The sequence below is a fragment of the Porites lutea genome, chromosome 13 (genome assembly GCF_958299795.1).
Source record: "Porites lutea chromosome 13, jaPorLute2.1, whole genome shotgun sequence".
NCBI classification, from domain to species: Eukaryota; Metazoa; Cnidaria; class Anthozoa; order Scleractinia; family Poritidae; genus Porites; species Porites lutea.
The window spans coordinates 16,134,735-16,152,518 of NC_133213.1; the positions used below are offsets into that span (position 1 = coordinate 16,134,735).

Below are 17,784 nucleotides of genomic sequence, written 5' to 3' on the forward strand. Positions count from 1 at the left end.
TTTGGAAAGTTCAAGTAGACGTGGACCTGTCAGTTTAAAAAAAAGAAGCAACGTACATAACCGGTTGGATTGGGACATTTTTTTCTCTATCCGCACTCCCTCCCCCATGTAGTTTTTGTTGTCAGCACCATTGAAGATTGCATCCGAGGGGTCAAAAATGTTGTCGGCGTCTTAAAAAAAGACAGAGGCCACCTTTTATTGCTTATTGGAGAAGGAGTTGGTTGGGGGGGGGGGGGGGGGGGGGGGGCGAGGTCGAAAAAAATGGAATGTCCAATTTTTTTTTCAGCCCCCCCCCCCCCCCCATTTTTTTCTTTCGCTCCGCAGTTACATGGGCCGAACTAGACGAATTCGGTTCTTCAAACACAAGCTAAAAGAACTCTTTGCAGTCAATTCTTGTAGGATCCTTCTTACAGGCGATGTAATTCTGTATCGTTTCTTCAAGATAAGGAAGCGGGTACTCGCCTTGCCGTAGCACCTCATAATGAAAGTCTTTCAGCGTGAAAACTGCGGTACCAAGCTCCGTCTTGGCCAAACCTCTGAGACGCGTTATCTCCATCTCGCCGATCATATAGCTGGTTACAAAACCTGGCACGCTTGTAATTCTGGTGATGTCTTTCTTGACAAAGTCTGTGTTGTCGTCCCAGATGTACTTCTTGTACAATTGTCTTGCTTGTGCTCGGGTTTTACCGTAGTAATTGAGATCGATGTCCACCGCTGCTCGGAGAGCGGCCAAAAGCTGTTGAAAGCAAACAAATGCCGGGACGTTATATTCGAGACTGGGCGCCTATGAACTTTTCCTGCCTTTAGGATGGGCGCTTATTCGAGGTGGGCGCTTATTCGAGTTTGGGCGCTTATTCGTATAAATACGGTAGTCGGGTCCGCTGAATTGAGAAAGCGCGAAAACGAAAATAAAACAAGAGGAAACTGGGGATCTAGCCGTTCCTTTTTCCTTTTTCCCGCCCCGTCAACTTTTCACGTTCCTTTTACTTTCGCGTCTTCCGCACTCCCTGAGAGCTTGGCCCCTGAGAAACCACTTGACATTGTTTTTTCTCGTCTGAGGTCTTCAGCGCATGCAAAAATGGCGGGTATCTTGAACAAGGTCTATTTGCCGTGAATCGGTAAGGAGGTGGCAGGCCTCATATTTTCACAAGATAGCCGCATGACAAGAGTACATTTTTCCAATGTGTGCTCCGAGACCAAATGAATCATGAATCCTAAAGGCCCAGATAAAATTGATCCGATGAACCCATTCGAAGTGTGGATTCTTTAAATTCAATATCCGTTAACCCTTTTACTGCCAGAGTGTTTGATGGAGTTTTGTAAGGTGACTCTAACTTTTGATTCTGTAGACAAAATCCTATGATGTGACCATTCAAATGAAAGCTCTCTGCCTGTACTTACACATGATGCTATTTGTTTTTCAAAATTTCACAAAATGAAATTTGGAAGTTTGGTTTAAATTTGCTTTCGGCTAAATTTGGCAGTGAAAGGGTTAAGGGGGCAGTGTGCGTGTTGTCTGGGGGAGATGATGGTGATTTGTGAAGGAAATAAATCAAGGGGAAAAGGTATAAACATATAAACCAGTTAGTCCACTTTGGGCTCAGATGCACCTTGTTGTGGTGGTGGACTATCTGGTACTTGTCTTAACTACCAATTATTCACTTAATATTTTAATTTTTAACAACCTCAAAATCCAATATTTTCCAATTTTCTAAAATTTTTAACATTCCCCAATTCTTATACATTAAAAACATTCGAAAAGTCATCTAAAAATGCTCCAAAAATTATTGAACCAAGGACTAAAGGGCTAGATATGATATAAAGAAAAAGGGCGGAAATATACGAAAAATAATACTTTTAACGATACTCGTCCTTAATGAATTTAAAAACAGGGAATTAACGCACCCAGAGTATGGCCGGCCTCTCAGGAGTTTGTGACGCGTTCCTGAGGATTGCTTGACGAGCCAAAAGAACGTCTGTGGGGGCCGGAGGCTACCCAGAGTAAAGCAAGTCAAGAGTAAAAGTGTCATATGTACCTGATAGTAGATGACTCCGTACTTTTGCAGCAGTATCTGTTTGTCTGAAATGTCAGTGTATAGGTTGGTATTTAAAGGAAGTAATATGCCCTCAGCGTAGGTAGCCCATCCCTCCGTCATTGCGGGGAACCAATTATATGCACTGAGCCAGTGAATTGCATCCGTACAGCTGTCTTCAAAAAACTCGATGAAACTTTGAACCTGTGGATTGTAATAATAATAATAATAATAATAATAATAATAATAATAATAATAATAATAATAAAATAATGATAATCAACTTTATTTAACGAGGGTAACACGGGACAGTACTTCAGTGGCCCTCAAACTAAAACTATAAAGCAAGAATTACCAAAAATACAATCATATCGTTAAAGAAAAAGAACTATAAGTATATGTACGAATAGGACTAAAAAGAGTAAAAACTATATTACAATTATAAAATATCCTTACAATGAATATCTACAAGCTATAATTACAATAAGAATACAACTAGGATGGGTCAAGCGAGAGGAAGGTTGTGAAATGCCGGATTAGCATAAAACTAAGAAATAAAATTAAGTTTCACTTAAGCAAAAATGATCAACGTCATTGTATCTCGTTAAAAAATGACTATAAATAGCCTTTCTAAATGAGGTTACACATGTTCCTTTCTTAAGGTCAATGGGGAGAGAGTTCCAGAGATTTAGGTAAGTAAAGCTGAAGAGAATTTGAAAATACAGTCAACAGTTACTGATCCAGATCTTCAGATAAGGGGGGTGGGGGAGGGGGGACGGTCATCCAGAGCCTGAGATAAGTAGGGGGCACGGTCACAAAAAAAATTTTTTTCGGCCCTTTGGGTCTCAGTCTGATCTAAAAATAGGGGGGGGGGGGGGGGGACGGGCGCTCCGGGCCCCTTCCCTGGATCCGCCACTGGTCAAAACGCATACGGACAGTTTGGTTTGTTTCTAAGGGAAAGAAAGCCCATACATTTTCCCTAAATTAAACCGTTAATACGGACAATTTCTATGGCCCCTTCCCTAAGTGTCCGTATTAAAGAGCTTTGACTATACTATTGTTCGAAATGTTTGCGACGTTTTTGGTATCATAGCGTTGTCGGATCAAAAGGTCTCTTCTTTTTCGGGAGTGTGCGCCCTCTCTCGGACGATCACATGTATAGCCTGCGAATGTAGCCGTCTCTCCTCTTTCCACTTTTACAGAATTAGCTATGAAAACAATAGACATAGAAATATAACAATGACTCTATCCCTACAACAATGGAGCTGCGTTGTATGGAGAACCAATGAAATTAGAAGTTTTTAGGCGATGCGTACTATCCCCTTGCAGTCCTAAAAGCAATTATGGAGACATACTTGCCTAGCAAAGTGTTAAATTTCGAGCCCGGTTTGTGGACAATATCCTATAAAGAATAATGGGCTATTCATTTGAAGTCTCTTTGCTGCTACTTTTACATAGAGTCAAGAGCCATGATTGGACAGGGCGGAGGGTTTGCGAAGCCCTAAGAGAGTCTGAAAACAAAGTCAAAAGGCGCCTCTCCCGAAGGGTCCATCAAGACTAAGGCATAGGTGAAAGTGCAGCAGGGACGTAACGTGAGATTTTGAGGGTACATATTGTATACGGACGCGGGGAGAAAAATTGGAGTGCCTAAGGCGGCCTACCCTGCGAGCAGAGGCCCTTCGATCTTCCTAGATAAGTCGGGAAGAGGAAGGGACCATATATTAATAAAAACGGATTTAAAACGACTTGTCCGGACACTAGGCAGAATATAATTGTGCGACCTATTTCTCATCTGCCGTGTTCTCTGGGGAGGTAACAGATCGCTCAACGCCTTATTGGTGAAAGAGATCCTTCGCCATAACTTCATATCTCTATTACGAAGAATGTCCAAGATACTGTGCTGCTTTAAGCAGTAACTTAACTTATAACACCTGGCAAAGAGCTTATCAATTCTAGTTAAATATTTACTATAAAAAGTGCACCCCAAGACCTCAATAGCATATGTGAAGACTGAAAGGATCAAAGTCCAAATTCTCAATAGATTCTTACATTTGTACAAAAAGACTAGCATGAGTAAAAGAAGGCGCAACAAACCTCAAGTTGATGGCCCGGTAGCTGTTCATGAGATGTGGTGGTATACTCGGTCCATTTTGGGCCGAATTTGTCCAAGAAAAAAGGCAGCGCCTGGGAAGAGTTTTTCTTGCAGTCTTTAGAGCCAGGAGAGTAGGCTTGAAAGCTGGCGTACGGTTGATACCATGGAATAACTTCAATTTGACAGGTAGGGATGGAGCGCTTAGGGCCACTATCGTAAAATAGAGGGTCCAAAACTGGTCTGATGGTGCTCATTGTCTGCAATCAAAAAACGCATCAAAAACCAAATGTTGACAGAACCTCCGAGGGACTTTCTTCAGAGCGGAAGACTAAGACTGTGGACAACCACAAAAGCTTTTATTTCAGTGAAAGGCTAAAAAAAACCTACAAAATTCGCCGGCAATTTATAACTAGTTTAAAAGTGAATTTTCGTAAGAAATGTTAACTTGGATAGCACTATCCGCCGGCTAAATTGCTATTCAGCTTATATTAAGTATTTGGGAACCGATTGCGTTATCCACTGGAAAGCTGATTCATCCAGTGGATAGAGTTATCCTCCTTTCAGTGAACCACTAAGGCCTGGTCTATAGTCTACTTACACTGACGGTATTCTTTATCCATGCTTGCATTGCCTTCCATCGTTCGGGGCAATATTTCTGCGCACTCTCGTCATCCAAGCATTTACTAAATGCATCGTCATCACTCTCGTTGCTAGGAAACGTTTGTTCGTTAAAAGACATGTCTGGTCTATTCAGCGCCTGCGTAAACTGATCGATGGCGGTGGTGTTGTCTTGTTGCAAGGTGTATCTTTTGGCAATGTCTACTGCCTGAAGAAAAATAAATGTACATATACTTGGTCGAGGGAGCCCCCTTTTACCGTCATAGTCAATAGTCCACGTTTGATATATTAAAATTGTAACATGACTCCGAGGCTATTTGGTCATTTCGCTATATTTGGTTTGGTTTTCTTTATTCTCAAGTCTCTCAATTCTGGGAATGGCGAGACAATGGAGTCGTGAAAAAACTGCAATTTTGTCCCTAAAGCCTCAAAGTCCTGTTAGAATTGTAATATATCGAACATGGGCTATTGGGGTCATTGGAGCCGAATGTCGGGGTGTATATATTGTAATGTCACAAGTCCTTTCCACACTTTTGGGTCTGTGGGTGATAGTGAAGTCGTTTGACTTGGGGTGATAATTGCCCAAAAAGCTATACTAAAGCAGTACTTTAGCAGTTTCTTCCTGTTGTGCTGATTATTTTGCTTTGTATAAGGTAGTTCTAGCTTCTGAATTTTGGGGATGAAAGCCTTAAGTGTGACCATTCAAATGAAAGCTACTGTAGAGCATCCTGCACACCGGATTGCTTCGAGATCCTGGACTCTGCAGCCACTAAGTACCAAGTGAAGCTTAAGGAATCCATGTTTATAAAATGGGAGAAGCCCGATCTCAACCAGCAGGTGAAACACATTAACCTGACTCTCTCCCTGTAAAGAACTAAGCGTCACTCATTTAACTTTGTTTTAGTACGCAATATTGACAACGCAATGTAACGAACTTTGTAAGATCGCGCGCGCTTTAAATTCAACGGCGATTTCAAAATATGTAACACTGAAGATGACGGATGTACCGTCGAAACATGTCTGGAAAATTAAAGAAAGTTGTTATGTTTATACGACTATCTATATTGTTGCTGCTATCTAGACCTACTGAGAAGAAGGTCGGAAGGTTTTAGAGTCCGTGAATAAAATACTAACGTGTGACCACTTGTCAAAAAATAAAATAAAATGACGCCACATATATACAAGAGCCGTACTTTCCTGTAAGTCGACTGGTTTACTATTTTGCAAAAGAAAACTTGTGGTATAACTATTTTAGAATTTTAGCGATGTTGTCACCTCATTGTACAACTCTTCCAGCCTGTTAGTGGCCTTCTGCCTCAGTTCAGCCGGTGATATTTCCAGAGAAGTGTAGAATCTCATGAAATTCTCATAAGTCTTAGCACCACTTAGTTTTTCCTTGGTGGGTAGCTCTCCAGTCGCTGTCGTGCCCGGATCAACAACGCCATTATAAAATACCGAAGTTAGAGGCAGACTTCCAAGTCCGTTGTTAGAGTTTTGTTCGGTTGGGCAGTTCAGTAGGTGTTCATGTTCAAGGTACCTTTGGGTAGAATAAACAAAAAGTTCGTTAAAATTAAGCATAATTCTAAAGCTGCCGAACTTGGACCATTGACACAGAAAGTTACCTGTATCATCCACGAGAGCGGTACGTTGGTCAATCCATGACTAAATGTGACCCGATTACTTCCGAAAGTTAGCGAATTCTTTCCGAAATTTATAGAATTACGAGTAACAGTTACACAGGCCAATCGGGACCCAAAGTTTACTGAGCGCTATGTAGTCCGTAAGAGATCGCAAACTCTACCCAGTCTTCGCTTTCCCTAGAGGGAAAAAAGGGATTGTGAGCAGTTTGGACCTTACCTTAGCATCTTTAATATTGGTTGGGCGATATTCTCTATAAGGGATCTGTTGAAGTACGACGTCACATTGAGAATGTACAGTTCCTTCCACGTTTTGTTATCAGAGTCTGACAACTGATCAAAAAAGCTTGAATTCATGAGAGTAACAGCGAATGCCTCATCGTAAATCCCTAGATGAAATTAAAGTCAAACATAAATGATAAGTCAACAATTTGGACAGCAAAATACATGTTAACAGCATTTCTGTGCGGAATAATTTGTGACAATAAAATAATTTTTGCCCACGCGCGAGTCGGTTTTGAATCAGACACCGCCAAGTTAAAGTCAGCCTGGATGGGTGTTGGTACAAATTTCCCAACTAATTCATGTGACACCAGTAATGGCTAATGTCACGTCAATCTTATTCAGACAAGGGAGTGAGAATTGTAATTATGACTTTCCCACGGGCTTCTCAGTTTTTGATCACTCGAGCATATCGCAGTTGAGTCGATTTTCAAATTAAGAAGTATGAAAGAAAAAAAAAACAAAACAGAAAACTATACAATACAGGAGCGCATAGCCCCGGTTTTTGATGACTGATTTTTAAGTCCTATTTGATATTATTCAAAATACGCTGGAAATCCATCTAAAAATAAACTGTTCTTTGAAAACGCCGTTGAATAGGCCAAGGGAGTTATTCTCTCCTGATTATGGGCTCCTGTCCAAGATAATTCTAATGGGTAAACCTGAAATAAAATTTCTTAAAGTGCGTACTTACATTAAACAACAGTAAACGACAAGTAAGGGGGAAACTTGGTCACGTAGTACAAATTGACTTAGTTCGCCGTCTGCCGTAAATGGGATTCTAAAATCCTTTGCTAATTCTATTGATCTAAAAATGGTTAAGCTATGTAATCATGAACTGCCTGAATTTTTTGAACACATGCACTGAGCACTTACCTCGCTCATTTTTCAAGGTCATCCCTCTGTACGCTACATACTTGATCTGATGCAAACCAGCTTTACACCCCTCGAGTGGCCTGACGTAACCAGCCCTTACTCCGTATTTCCAATTTTCTATATGCCGCTCTAATGTTCGATTGTAGTCTTCGAATATATCTTTTAGTTTCTCCAGCTCGGTCAGGTTACGCGGTTTGAAATAAGAAAACGCGGCGTTCAGATGAGTTAACAAAGAACAAACAGGGATGACGCAATGCGAATCGGGTCCTAAGAGCCAATCTCCATTGAAGTAGTCTTGTCCATAAGGTGCCCAGCCAAAGTTATTACGTAAAACCGATCGAGCCACATGAACTGCCTTTCGTTCTCTAAGTTTAAGTAGCGAAGTATTAAATTGTAAGGAATTTAACTCGTTAAGTGTCGCATTGGCCAACTCGGTTCGATTCCTGATGGCTTCGGGATTTGGATCAAAAGGCCGAAAAATTTTTCGGATTTCCTCGGGCGTGACTTTTGCCATCTGGTAAATCATCTCGGGATGCAGCTTATGGAAATAGATATGTTCTATCTTTTTGAACATCGCTGTAAGGTTTGAGCGATTAGCCTCCGCTGATCCAAGGCAGAGGGAAGTGTAAGGCTTTACAGGTGCAATTCTTACAGCGTAAAAGAATATTATCAACAAAATTGCGCAAAGAAAAAGTGGAGCCACAATTATCATTAACAGACCACGCCAGTCTCTGGATTTCTTCGGTTCTTTGTTGTTGTATTTATAAGGGTTAAAAGCCAATGAGGAGGATTTCATATTCTTTACACCATTCTCCATGACGGGATCACTGCAATGAAGAATTGAATCGTTAAGGGCGTGTTTAACATTATCCAAGATGTTGGTCCAACATCTTTCAACATCTTTGGTTGCTGTTGAGATCGCCCCAACAAGCAGGAGGTAATCAGTTGGCTATTTACAAGAGTGGCCGGGAGGATTTGAACTCGGGACAATTGAGAACAAATCCAGCAAGTGGCTAGAGAGAGACTCGAACCCAGGACGGCCTGATTGCGAGCTCGCTACCCACTCGGCCCGAGTAGGCCACACTACCTCTCTCGTGCCACGGAAGGAGCTGGTTAGGGCTGTTGTTAAAAATTGCAAACCCAGAACTAATTCTATCCCTTATATGTGACATAATATAAGTTGTGTATAAAAACAGTCTTTGTTTTACTCTGTTAGTGCTATATGTAAGAATACAATCTGATTCTACAAGATAAAGTTAAAAAGTAGTGCTTGTGTTTCTAGTTTTTAATAGTTTGTCCATTCAGTGGTAGGTGTAATTGAAAACCAAATGAATAAACTCTCAGTTAGCGCAAGTCCGCGTGAGGTGTAGCTTCCAGTCCCCTGCTCGCTGACTTGGAGTCAAAAGAACCGGATACGAATCATTTCAGTGTTCAGAAATGTGATATAAACAGGGAATCATTCCGCTTTGCGTGTCCCGTAAAATATGCTCTTTATGTAGCAAATGTTTACCAGACGTCAAGTTTACTTAAACTCATAAATTGTACAACAATTTGTCGTTGTTTGTTTATGAGAATATCTTGCCGAGAAAGTTTAAACTTGATGAGACATCCAACAGAACTTTAAGAATTTATAAAAAGACTCAAAGATTCAGTAAATTCTATGCTGTATTAGGTAGGCTGGTAAAATGAGGTCCTAATTAAGTGATTAAAATTCATGTATAAGGATGTTGACAAACGTTAACAAAACTCTTCAATTGTTTAATTTACATCTGAATTTAAAATAGCAGCCACAACTTAGATTACAAATCATGATTTTGACTAGAAAGAACTGACTGAGGCTATACGTATATAGGACGTCATGTCGGTTGTTGTAATAAATCTAAAGATAAATTTCCAAACAAGATGTACGATAGATGTTTGGAGGGTCAGGACGTATAAAGGGAACTACAATCTAATACGAAAATTTACATAACTATGATTTTACAACAAACAGACAACTCAAGAAGAACTTATAACGGTAAAGTTCCAGAAGAAGTGTAATCAGATTGTTGTATTAGAGTAAGACTTCTTACAAAACCTGGAACCTGTCTTTTTGCGTAGTATTTGCAACAAAGAACAGCGTACTACGGTAGCCTAACTGTTTCGTTTTCAGACATGTAAATTAGATCGTAATACCTCGAACACAACAGAGTTTTTCCGTTTCGCGTCAGTACTTGCCATTTTCATTAGCACATCGAGTCAGGCGTTTTAACTGAGAGCAAACCTTAAGCTTAACTTTGTGCTTTATCTTCACTTAAAGGATTCCCAATTCATTGCTGCCTTTTAACTCCAGTTTTAAAATCATTGTATGGGATGTAGAGTGCGTGGAAAACCATGCGATTAATCGACGTGTTTTAATATCCATCGAGAGTCACTCACGAAAACCAAACACAAAACTGATAAACGATCGCCAACTGTATGTTGAGTAGTTTTATTGAGAGCTTTCCTATGCACAGTAATTATCTGTATTGAAACAAGCTGTAAAATGGAACGAAACTCTCTAGCTACACCAGGGTAACGACTATGTGGAAGACTTAACGCAAAATATTACTTATACCTTCCGAAAGGCGGGAGCGGGGTATCAGATCGTCGAGTTCCGTCTCAAAAAACTTTCGAGGTAAATTCTGCGGTGATTGAAGGAAACAGAACCTGAACACTCTTCAAAAAAGGCTACTGCATAGAAAATGCCTAAAATTCACTTGGCCTGTACATGCCTTAAAATATTATTTCAAGAGGAGCTCTTTGTGTAACATATTCCATCAATTATCATAGCATCTAAATGCCTTAAACTCTCAATCGAAGGTCCAACGATGCAACGGAGAGAAAACTTGAATCCTTTAGAGTATCTTTTGGAAGAAACATTCGTTTGCAAGCTACAATTGTGGGAAAATTAACTACACCTTGAAAAAGGAATTGTTCAAGTGTTAGGAATGCTTGAAATATCTCACAAATTACCAAAGCTTGTACAAAAAAGTTATACCATGACAACACGGTTTTGGCTCCGTCAACCTACCTGATATTCTTTTCTACTCTCTTTTGTAGTATGTCTCACACAGAAGAAACGTCGAAAAATAACATCGTATATTTGAAAGAAACCAGACTGGTGCTTGATGTAACTAGTTGTTGATAGTACGCATTTCTTTCCATATATAATGAGATATCGGCCCGCGCGGTCATGCTTCACGGCATGATACACTGTTTAGCTGCTATTGATATAAAATACAATGCACAGTCATGGGATTTGGATTTTCGATTAAATTAAACACCTCGGGCGTTAAGAAGAATTTATTTAACAAACTAACAAATAAATTTTCAACAACTTAAATGTAGTGTAGTATTTTTTAAAAAAGGTGAGAAAAAATCAGGCCAAAAAGCGGTTAGCCAGGACGACAAATGAGCAAACGTTTTTCACTCTGTAGTCCAACCTTGTCATCAACCTCGAAAAAAGCCCTGGGTACGAGGATGCCTTGTCACTGGGTTCTACTCTGTCTTCGGAGCGAGAGAGTTGAAGAGAACTGGGAACAAGTTTAGTTGCAGTCTAGCAAAGTATAGCCTGTTTTGTAGGCACTTAAGCTACAGAAATACGTACGGGCAACAAAAAAGTTCAACTTGTTTAATTTGCAACATTGCTGCAACGAGTTAAAAAGGGATGGTGCGCTCAGTTTCAAACCTCACAGTCTTTACAGCAAATCGGGTCGTTGCGAGTTGCGCGTGTACAGACCTCTGATTGGATAAAATTACGCGGGAGTCACGCCAGACGGGAGTTACGTCACTGGCTGCCAAACAAGTTTGCAGTAGGCCGGTAAAACGCGCAACATGTACAAATTTTGTTGCAAAAAGTAAAACTACTCTCTTAACTTCCTGCAACAAATTTTCACAACCTGCCACAACATGATTTGTTGCAAGACAGGTTTGATGATTCATAGGGGGTAAAACGCGTCGTAACACTGCTTTTGAACTCGTTTCGCAGCATGTTGCAAGACAAGTTGAACCCGGTTGAACATTTTTGTTGCCCGCCTTACCGTACCTTTTAGAATCGTGCGGTGCATGATAAGTCATACGAGCGAGAGCTCTCGCGCTTAGCTGAAGACAAGCGCGAGCTCGAGAGTGGTAGCTTTTGCCTCATACGCGTATCTCCTTTCTCGTGTGCGTCCTACTCTCATGCGATCAGTTCCACCGTTTTTATTTGCGCCCCTAAATTTCCCGTCCCCCTATTAAGCTGACAAATTGCAGTATTGGAGTCCTTTTAGTCGTCTTAGCACATGTATCAGGAACACCGGCCTGGGACACGGTTCTGGTGTGAGTTTTGACACTATAGCTAGTGCATTTTCCACCCGACATGTCTAATAGCACCCCCAAACACCTAGACACTAGTGCAGGACCTCAGAAAGCGAAGTGTAAATGTACTGCATGTTACCATCGTGTTCACTGCAGGCCGCACCACGGCTCCAGGAAACGTTTTTTTTTTTATTTCAAATGCCTCCTTGTGGTTTTCTTTCTTTTTGTTACAAAAGTAATGGACACAGTCAGCTGATGCACATGCGCATTAGATACCATTTCTTAGCTGATTTGCATATTACAAGATATGCGGTTCATACTGTAAAAGACTACTCAGAAACAGGTCAAACAGGTTTTCAGTAAAATATCGAATATCAAATGAGACACTAGGAGAGATTGAAGCGGATTTCTAAATGTATCCGACTCGTACTTTTGATGTAGCGTCTGAGGTAGGTAAACGTTTTTTAAAATTGAAAACTAGTGACCACGTCAGCGAGGTCCCAAAGTTGACTGTGACTATCTAAGTCTAAAACTGTGGCACATAAAACAACATTGCTTTAAAACAGATAACTAACGGTTTTCCTTTTGAAATATGATTACATGCACAGCCAGAGGGGTTAAACCCATACGGCAAATGCTGTAGCAATTAGGAATATGTGTGCACATGACGATCATTTTGGTAAATCATTTTGGAAACCTTAGAAAGGGGAGGCGTATTTCCCAAGGAAAAGAAATTTCATTGTTTGGTTATAATAAAAAAACATGACCTCTTATACAGCTGTATGCCGTACTTCTATGAAAACGATGATCTGATGTATAAAAGTACGTTTCACAAAAAATTCATCGAAACATCATCCTAAAGTAAAGTAGAAAAAGACAATTGTTATGAACTTCTGCTTTGGTGCTCGACTTAGTTATTACAGAATTTCATTGCATCCTATTTTATTGGGATTTTTCTTGCAGGCAATGTATTCTGTAATATGTTCTTCCAAATATTCCAGCGGAAACTCTCCTTCGCGCAGAATCTCGTAATGAAAATCCTTCAGCGAGAACTCTGGACCCAACTCCCTCTCGGCCATGTCTTTGACACGTGATATTTCCATTTGACCAATCATGTAGCTCGTTACAAATCCAGGGGTGCTAAGAATGCGGGAAATATCTTTGTTGACTTGATGAGTATTATCTTCCCATACGTATTGCTCGTACAACTTTTTGATTGTCGACACATCTGTGCCTTCAAAGTGAAATTCTATGTCGACAATAGGACGAAGGGCGTGAAGTTTCTGCCAAAAAATGAAAACAATGTTGTTATCAATTCATACAAAATATAGCTCTAAATTGAATTTGGACGATTTATGCCATTCATGCGATAAACTTTTCATTATTGTTACTGTATTTAGCAAGAAGAGAAAAATGGTGAGAGAGGGATATCCTCCTTACAGACCTTATCCCATAGGATATTTAGTACCAAAATGTAGGGTATTTCAAATTTTTATAAAGTTATACACAGTGGAAAGTCGATGCGACGAACACTTGTATAACGAGATCCTCAGTGTACCGAACTATATTCTTTGCCCCGGTATTAGAGAAATATGTGTCACTGGATTAAAAGAACCTCGATACAGCAAAGCCTCGTTGCATATATATTTTCCAGCCCCTTGGCCCTTCGTTATACTTATCGAGGTTCCACTGTTAGTATCTGTTAAGTCGGGATTGATATATTGGTTTTTAAGTCTCATTTAATATTTGTAGACGAAACATCGAATCCACCGGGACTCTGCGTCATTACGCATTCTACAAACTACTATCAACAACTCACTTTAGAAAGCTGGTTAATACCTAGAACAAAAGCCGCTAAATCATGGTCAACAGACCGGCACCAATAGACCTATTACAAACGTCTTTTTGACGCAAAACTGTCATCACGGCTTAACTGACAGACGACCAAAAACATCGCGACTTAATTGACCAATTAGGTTAATAACCAGAGTTTAATAACGATACTCACGCCAAAGTCACCTATTGATATTAACGTGCCAACCAGAAGAGCATTGGTTCTTGAATCAAAGGATTCTTTTGTTCTTCACCCGTTACATATTCGAATAACAAAAACATTATTTGTAAACGGTGATGTTTCCTATAGCATCGACTGACGTGATACAACTCACTTTGACTCTGAAGATGACTAACGCACAGGTTGTCGAAACGTCAGCCACTGTCAACAACCAGCCCTGTTCACGGGACAACGTTCACCCGGACGATCATATACAATACTCATTAGACAACCTATAAAATGACTTCTAACGGGGTTCAAACCTTTCACAATAATTTGATACTGATGTATCAAAAATTTGTCAAAGATCGTCTTAAATAATGACAGTCTCAAGTACCTGGTAGTACAACATGCCATACTTCTGTTTCATGATTTCTTTGTGGCCTTGTTGATTGGAGTCCCAGTTGTAGAGTGTAGTGTAATTTGGAAACAGTTCATACTCGTTGTAAGCTGCCCAACCCTCTGTGATGGCTGTGAAATAGTTTGGACCATTTAGCCATGCTATTGAATCCGTACAGTCACTTTGGAAATACTCTGTAAAGCTCTGGACCTGTGAGAAGACAAATAATCCCCCGAAAACCGAATTAAACAAACGAATTTCGAGACTTAAACAAATAACTCGTAAAAGACATTTGCCTGGTAAAGTACAGTCATCGTTGATTTCCGAAGCGGGGACGAATGCTTCCTCGAGAGCATTTGCAAACTAGTGGTACGTTTTAAACTCTAACGATTACATTTTTGGAAAATAACTAATCATACTTTCAAAAGGCTCTCAGATGGATCACAATTTCAGTCTCTGAAAAGTCTTCGCTCTTCGCCGTCCCTATATCATCCCCGAGTATCTCCTCCGATTCTAAGCCCAAACCTCGGTTCAGGGATGAATTGCGCACTGCTGAAAGATTTTCGCCTCTCCCCCGTCCCATCCCGTCCTGTCCCTATTATCTATTATCCCGAAACATTTCTCCCAGCACTAAAGCAATCATCAATGTGCAGTCCAGAGAAGTGCACTGCAGAAAGGTTTTCTCCTCTCCTGTCCCCATTATCTCTATTATCCCGAAACACTTCTCCCAGCATTGACCAATCATAAATGTGTTTTCCAGGGATGTTGCACACTGCAGAAAGGTTTTCGCCTCTCCTCGTTCCATCCCGTTCCGTCTTCATTATCTATATTACTCCGAAACACTTATTCCACCACTGAATCAATTATGAATGTGATGTCCATAGATCTTGAGCACTGAAGAAAGGTTTTCACCCCTCCCGTTCGATCCCGCCACGTCCCCATTATCTCTCTTATCCCGAAGCACTTTTCCCAGCACTAACCCAATCATTAATGTGATGTTTAGGGATATTGCGCACTGCTAAAAGGTTTTTGCCTCTCCTCGTTCCATCCCATCTCGTCCTTATTATCTCTATTATCATCCCAGCACTAAACCAATCATAAATGTGCTGTCTAGGGATCTTGAGCACTGAAGAAAGGTTTTTGCCACTCCCCCTTCCATTCTTTCCCGTCTCCATTACCTCTATTATCACCCGAAAGCCTCTCCCAGCAAATAACGTTACATCAATGTGAAATCCAGGGGGTCTTGCGCACCGCTGAAAAGTGCTTGCCTCTTCCCCGTCCCATCCTGTCCCTTCCCTATTATCTCTATTATCCCGAAGAACTTCTCCCAACACTTAATCAATCATTAATGTGATGTCTGGGGCTCTTGCGCACTGCTTAAAAGTTTTCGCTTTTTCCATCCCGTCCCGTCCCGTCCCGATCCTTCCCTAACCCGTCCCGACTCTATTATCTCCGAGAATCTCTACCACTCAGCACATAATCAAACCTCGATGTGATGTCCAGGTATCTCGTGCACTGTTGTAGTATACTCGGTCCATTTTGGTCCAAAATTCTCTGTAAAGAAAGGCAGTTGTTGACTTGCTTTCACGGAACAGTCTTTATTCCCAATAACGTAGGCATGAAAAACAGCTTCGGGGTGGTAAAAGGGTACAATGTCCATAGGGCATTTGGGTATACAATTTTTCGGACCTTCCGTATGGAACAGATCTTTGTAGAACGGTTGGAGTTTTTTCTCAACCTGTTGAGAAAATCAGAACGAGAATGAAACTTAGAAAAAAGAACTGAAACTATACTTTACACACAGCTCCTGCTGGATAAAGCCTGGTTCCACATGATCGTCAGGATCGTCCTGATCGTGCCATGGCCAGTCGTCTCAAATAATGTTCAGACGATCGAAACGATCATATTGAAACGCTACCCGGACGATGGCAAACGACCCGGTCGACTGAGTCGACCTCGATCGCTTGGATAGAGTTGAGTTCCATCCGTCCACCCGGACGATCGAGACGATCGTGTAAATTTTGAAGCGATCATATGGAAACGTTCTCAGAGGACTGAGACGATCGGAACGATCGAAGGCTATCCCAGAAATCATCACTTTTATTCCAGTTATCTAGAATGAATTCGGCCTGGATGGCGCCGAAGTCGAAAAAAATAATACGAAAATGTTAGCACCCGGCGTATGGGCGCTATTTGAAATTAGAGAAAGTACGCGACATCAACTTCTCGACGTGATTCTACGTCTTCTTGGAACTCTTCTAACTTTTCGACGCCGCAAAATCGAGAGAAAAAGCACATAGCAAGGGGCGAGGTTCGCTCTCCGAATAAAAATCATCATCATGTTTAGCTTGTTTGCAAAACACGCGCCAAAATTGTATTGTGTCACCAAGAGACATCGCTGACGAGTCCACGTCTCTTGCTTTTGAGGCGATCGGGACGATCGGAAGATCATATGGAGACCAGGCTTAACTGTGTTTTGTGCACTGACGGTTTTTCTTAGGTGTTGCAAAAAAAATTCATTTATATCATCATTTTGTTAATGACTAACTACAGTTTTCCTTCAGCCCTTAAAATTGAGAGTTATTCTTTATATAGTTTGTCCAGTTGCCGCGAAAATACCAAATCTACCAAAAGATGAAGGAAAAACTAAACAACAGACGTACATGCAATATGATTCCATTTCTCTCAAACCCATATGTTTAATTAGGTTCATGATTACGGAGATAGAAATCAATGATATTTTGCTAAGAATAAAATTTACAACGGTTGTGAAGGGATTTCCATTAAAAGTATTTGATGTCGGGAGTGTGTTTAATTTGTGTCTTTGTGCACGTTTCGCAAGGGGTCTCGACTTTAGATTCAAAGGATGGATGCGGTTAACTAGAGTTTGGAGTTAATTAGGTTAAAGATTAAAAGATTTAGCTAGATATTTCATAAAATATTCCTCTTAAATTATTTCTCACTTGCCTCTCTGACGTTATTTATCCAAGTTTGCATAGCCTCCCATCGCTTCGGGCAATAAGCTTTAGCACTCGCGTCGTCAATGCATTTTATGAAAGCGTTGTTCTCAGATTCATTGCTTGGGAAACTTTTGTCGTTGAAATAATTCCCCACGGATTCAATTTCAGTACGGAATAAATCCCGAGCTTCAGTGTCATCATTCTTGCCAGTGTATTCTCTAACTAGCTCCATAGTCTGCAAAACAAAATAAAAAGATTCTGTAAAAAAATAAGCGAGGGAGTAATTCACCACTTTAGAACAGCGAAGGGGACTGGAGCCAAAATGCGGTCCGGCAATTGCTTCTGGGATCGTTACTGGGGAGACGCCGGTCAGCTATTGGCCAATTTTTTCTCTTTGCCTCAGTAACTAACCCAAAAGTCTTTGCAATGGTCATCTTCGCACAATATTCCTTTCTTGTCAATCTTAAGTGGTTATGTCCTTCATTTTCGTACTTAAAATTAAAGTAGCTTACTTGAACATGTGGGCAATTCGACTTTGGTTCAACAGCCACAAAGCCTGTAAATTCTAAGCCACCT

At 40.7% G+C, this 17,784-nt stretch overlaps 2 protein-coding genes across 2 annotated transcripts in view; both read right to left on the reverse strand.

Moving 5' to 3' along the window:
- Positions 1–301: 301 nt before the first annotated feature.
- LOC140922852 (uncharacterized) lies at positions 302–10,746 on the reverse strand. Its single transcript, XM_073372887.1, has 8 exons — positions 10,591–10,746; positions 7,539–8,365; positions 6,601–6,769; positions 6,019–6,280; positions 4,724–4,951; positions 4,128–4,382; positions 2,037–2,237; positions 302–736 (listed from the first exon to the last, which is right to left on the reverse strand). Exons 2-8 carry the CDS (start codon positions 8,353–8,355, stop codon positions 368–370), a joined length of 2,301 nt encoding a protein of 766 aa, XP_073228988.1. The 5' UTR covers positions 8,356–8,365; positions 10,591–10,746; the 3' UTR covers positions 302–367.
- A 1,665-nt stretch (positions 10,747–12,411) lies between these two features.
- Positions 12,412–17,784, reverse strand: part of LOC140922948 (uncharacterized) — a 13,134-nt gene continuing 7,761 nt past the window's right edge. Inside the window, exons 4-7 of the mRNA XM_073372997.1 lie at positions 17,216–17,443; positions 15,735–15,986; positions 14,246–14,458; positions 12,412–13,138 (exon numbers count right to left, since the gene is read on the reverse strand). Coding sequence (XP_073229098.1) covers positions 12,773–13,138; positions 14,246–14,458; positions 15,735–15,986; positions 17,216–17,443 — 1,059 coding nt within the window. The 3' untranslated portion in view covers positions 12,412–12,772. The remainder of the gene's footprint in view (positions 13,139–14,245; positions 14,459–15,734; positions 15,987–17,215; positions 17,444–17,784) is intronic.

Coding starts and splice junctions, on each gene's coding strand:
- LOC140922852 (XM_073372887.1), bottom strand. CDS start 8,355: ATGGAGAATGGTGTAAAGAATATGAAATCCTCCTCATTGGCTTTTAAC. Junction 6,770..7,538: donor GACCTTGAAAAATGAGCGAG/GTAAGTGCTCAG, acceptor AATTTCATCTAG/GGATTTACGATGAGGCATTC. Junction 737..2,036: donor ACGGAGTCATCTACTATCAG/GTACATATGACA, acceptor TGCTTTCAACAG/CTTTTGGCCGCTCTCCGAGC.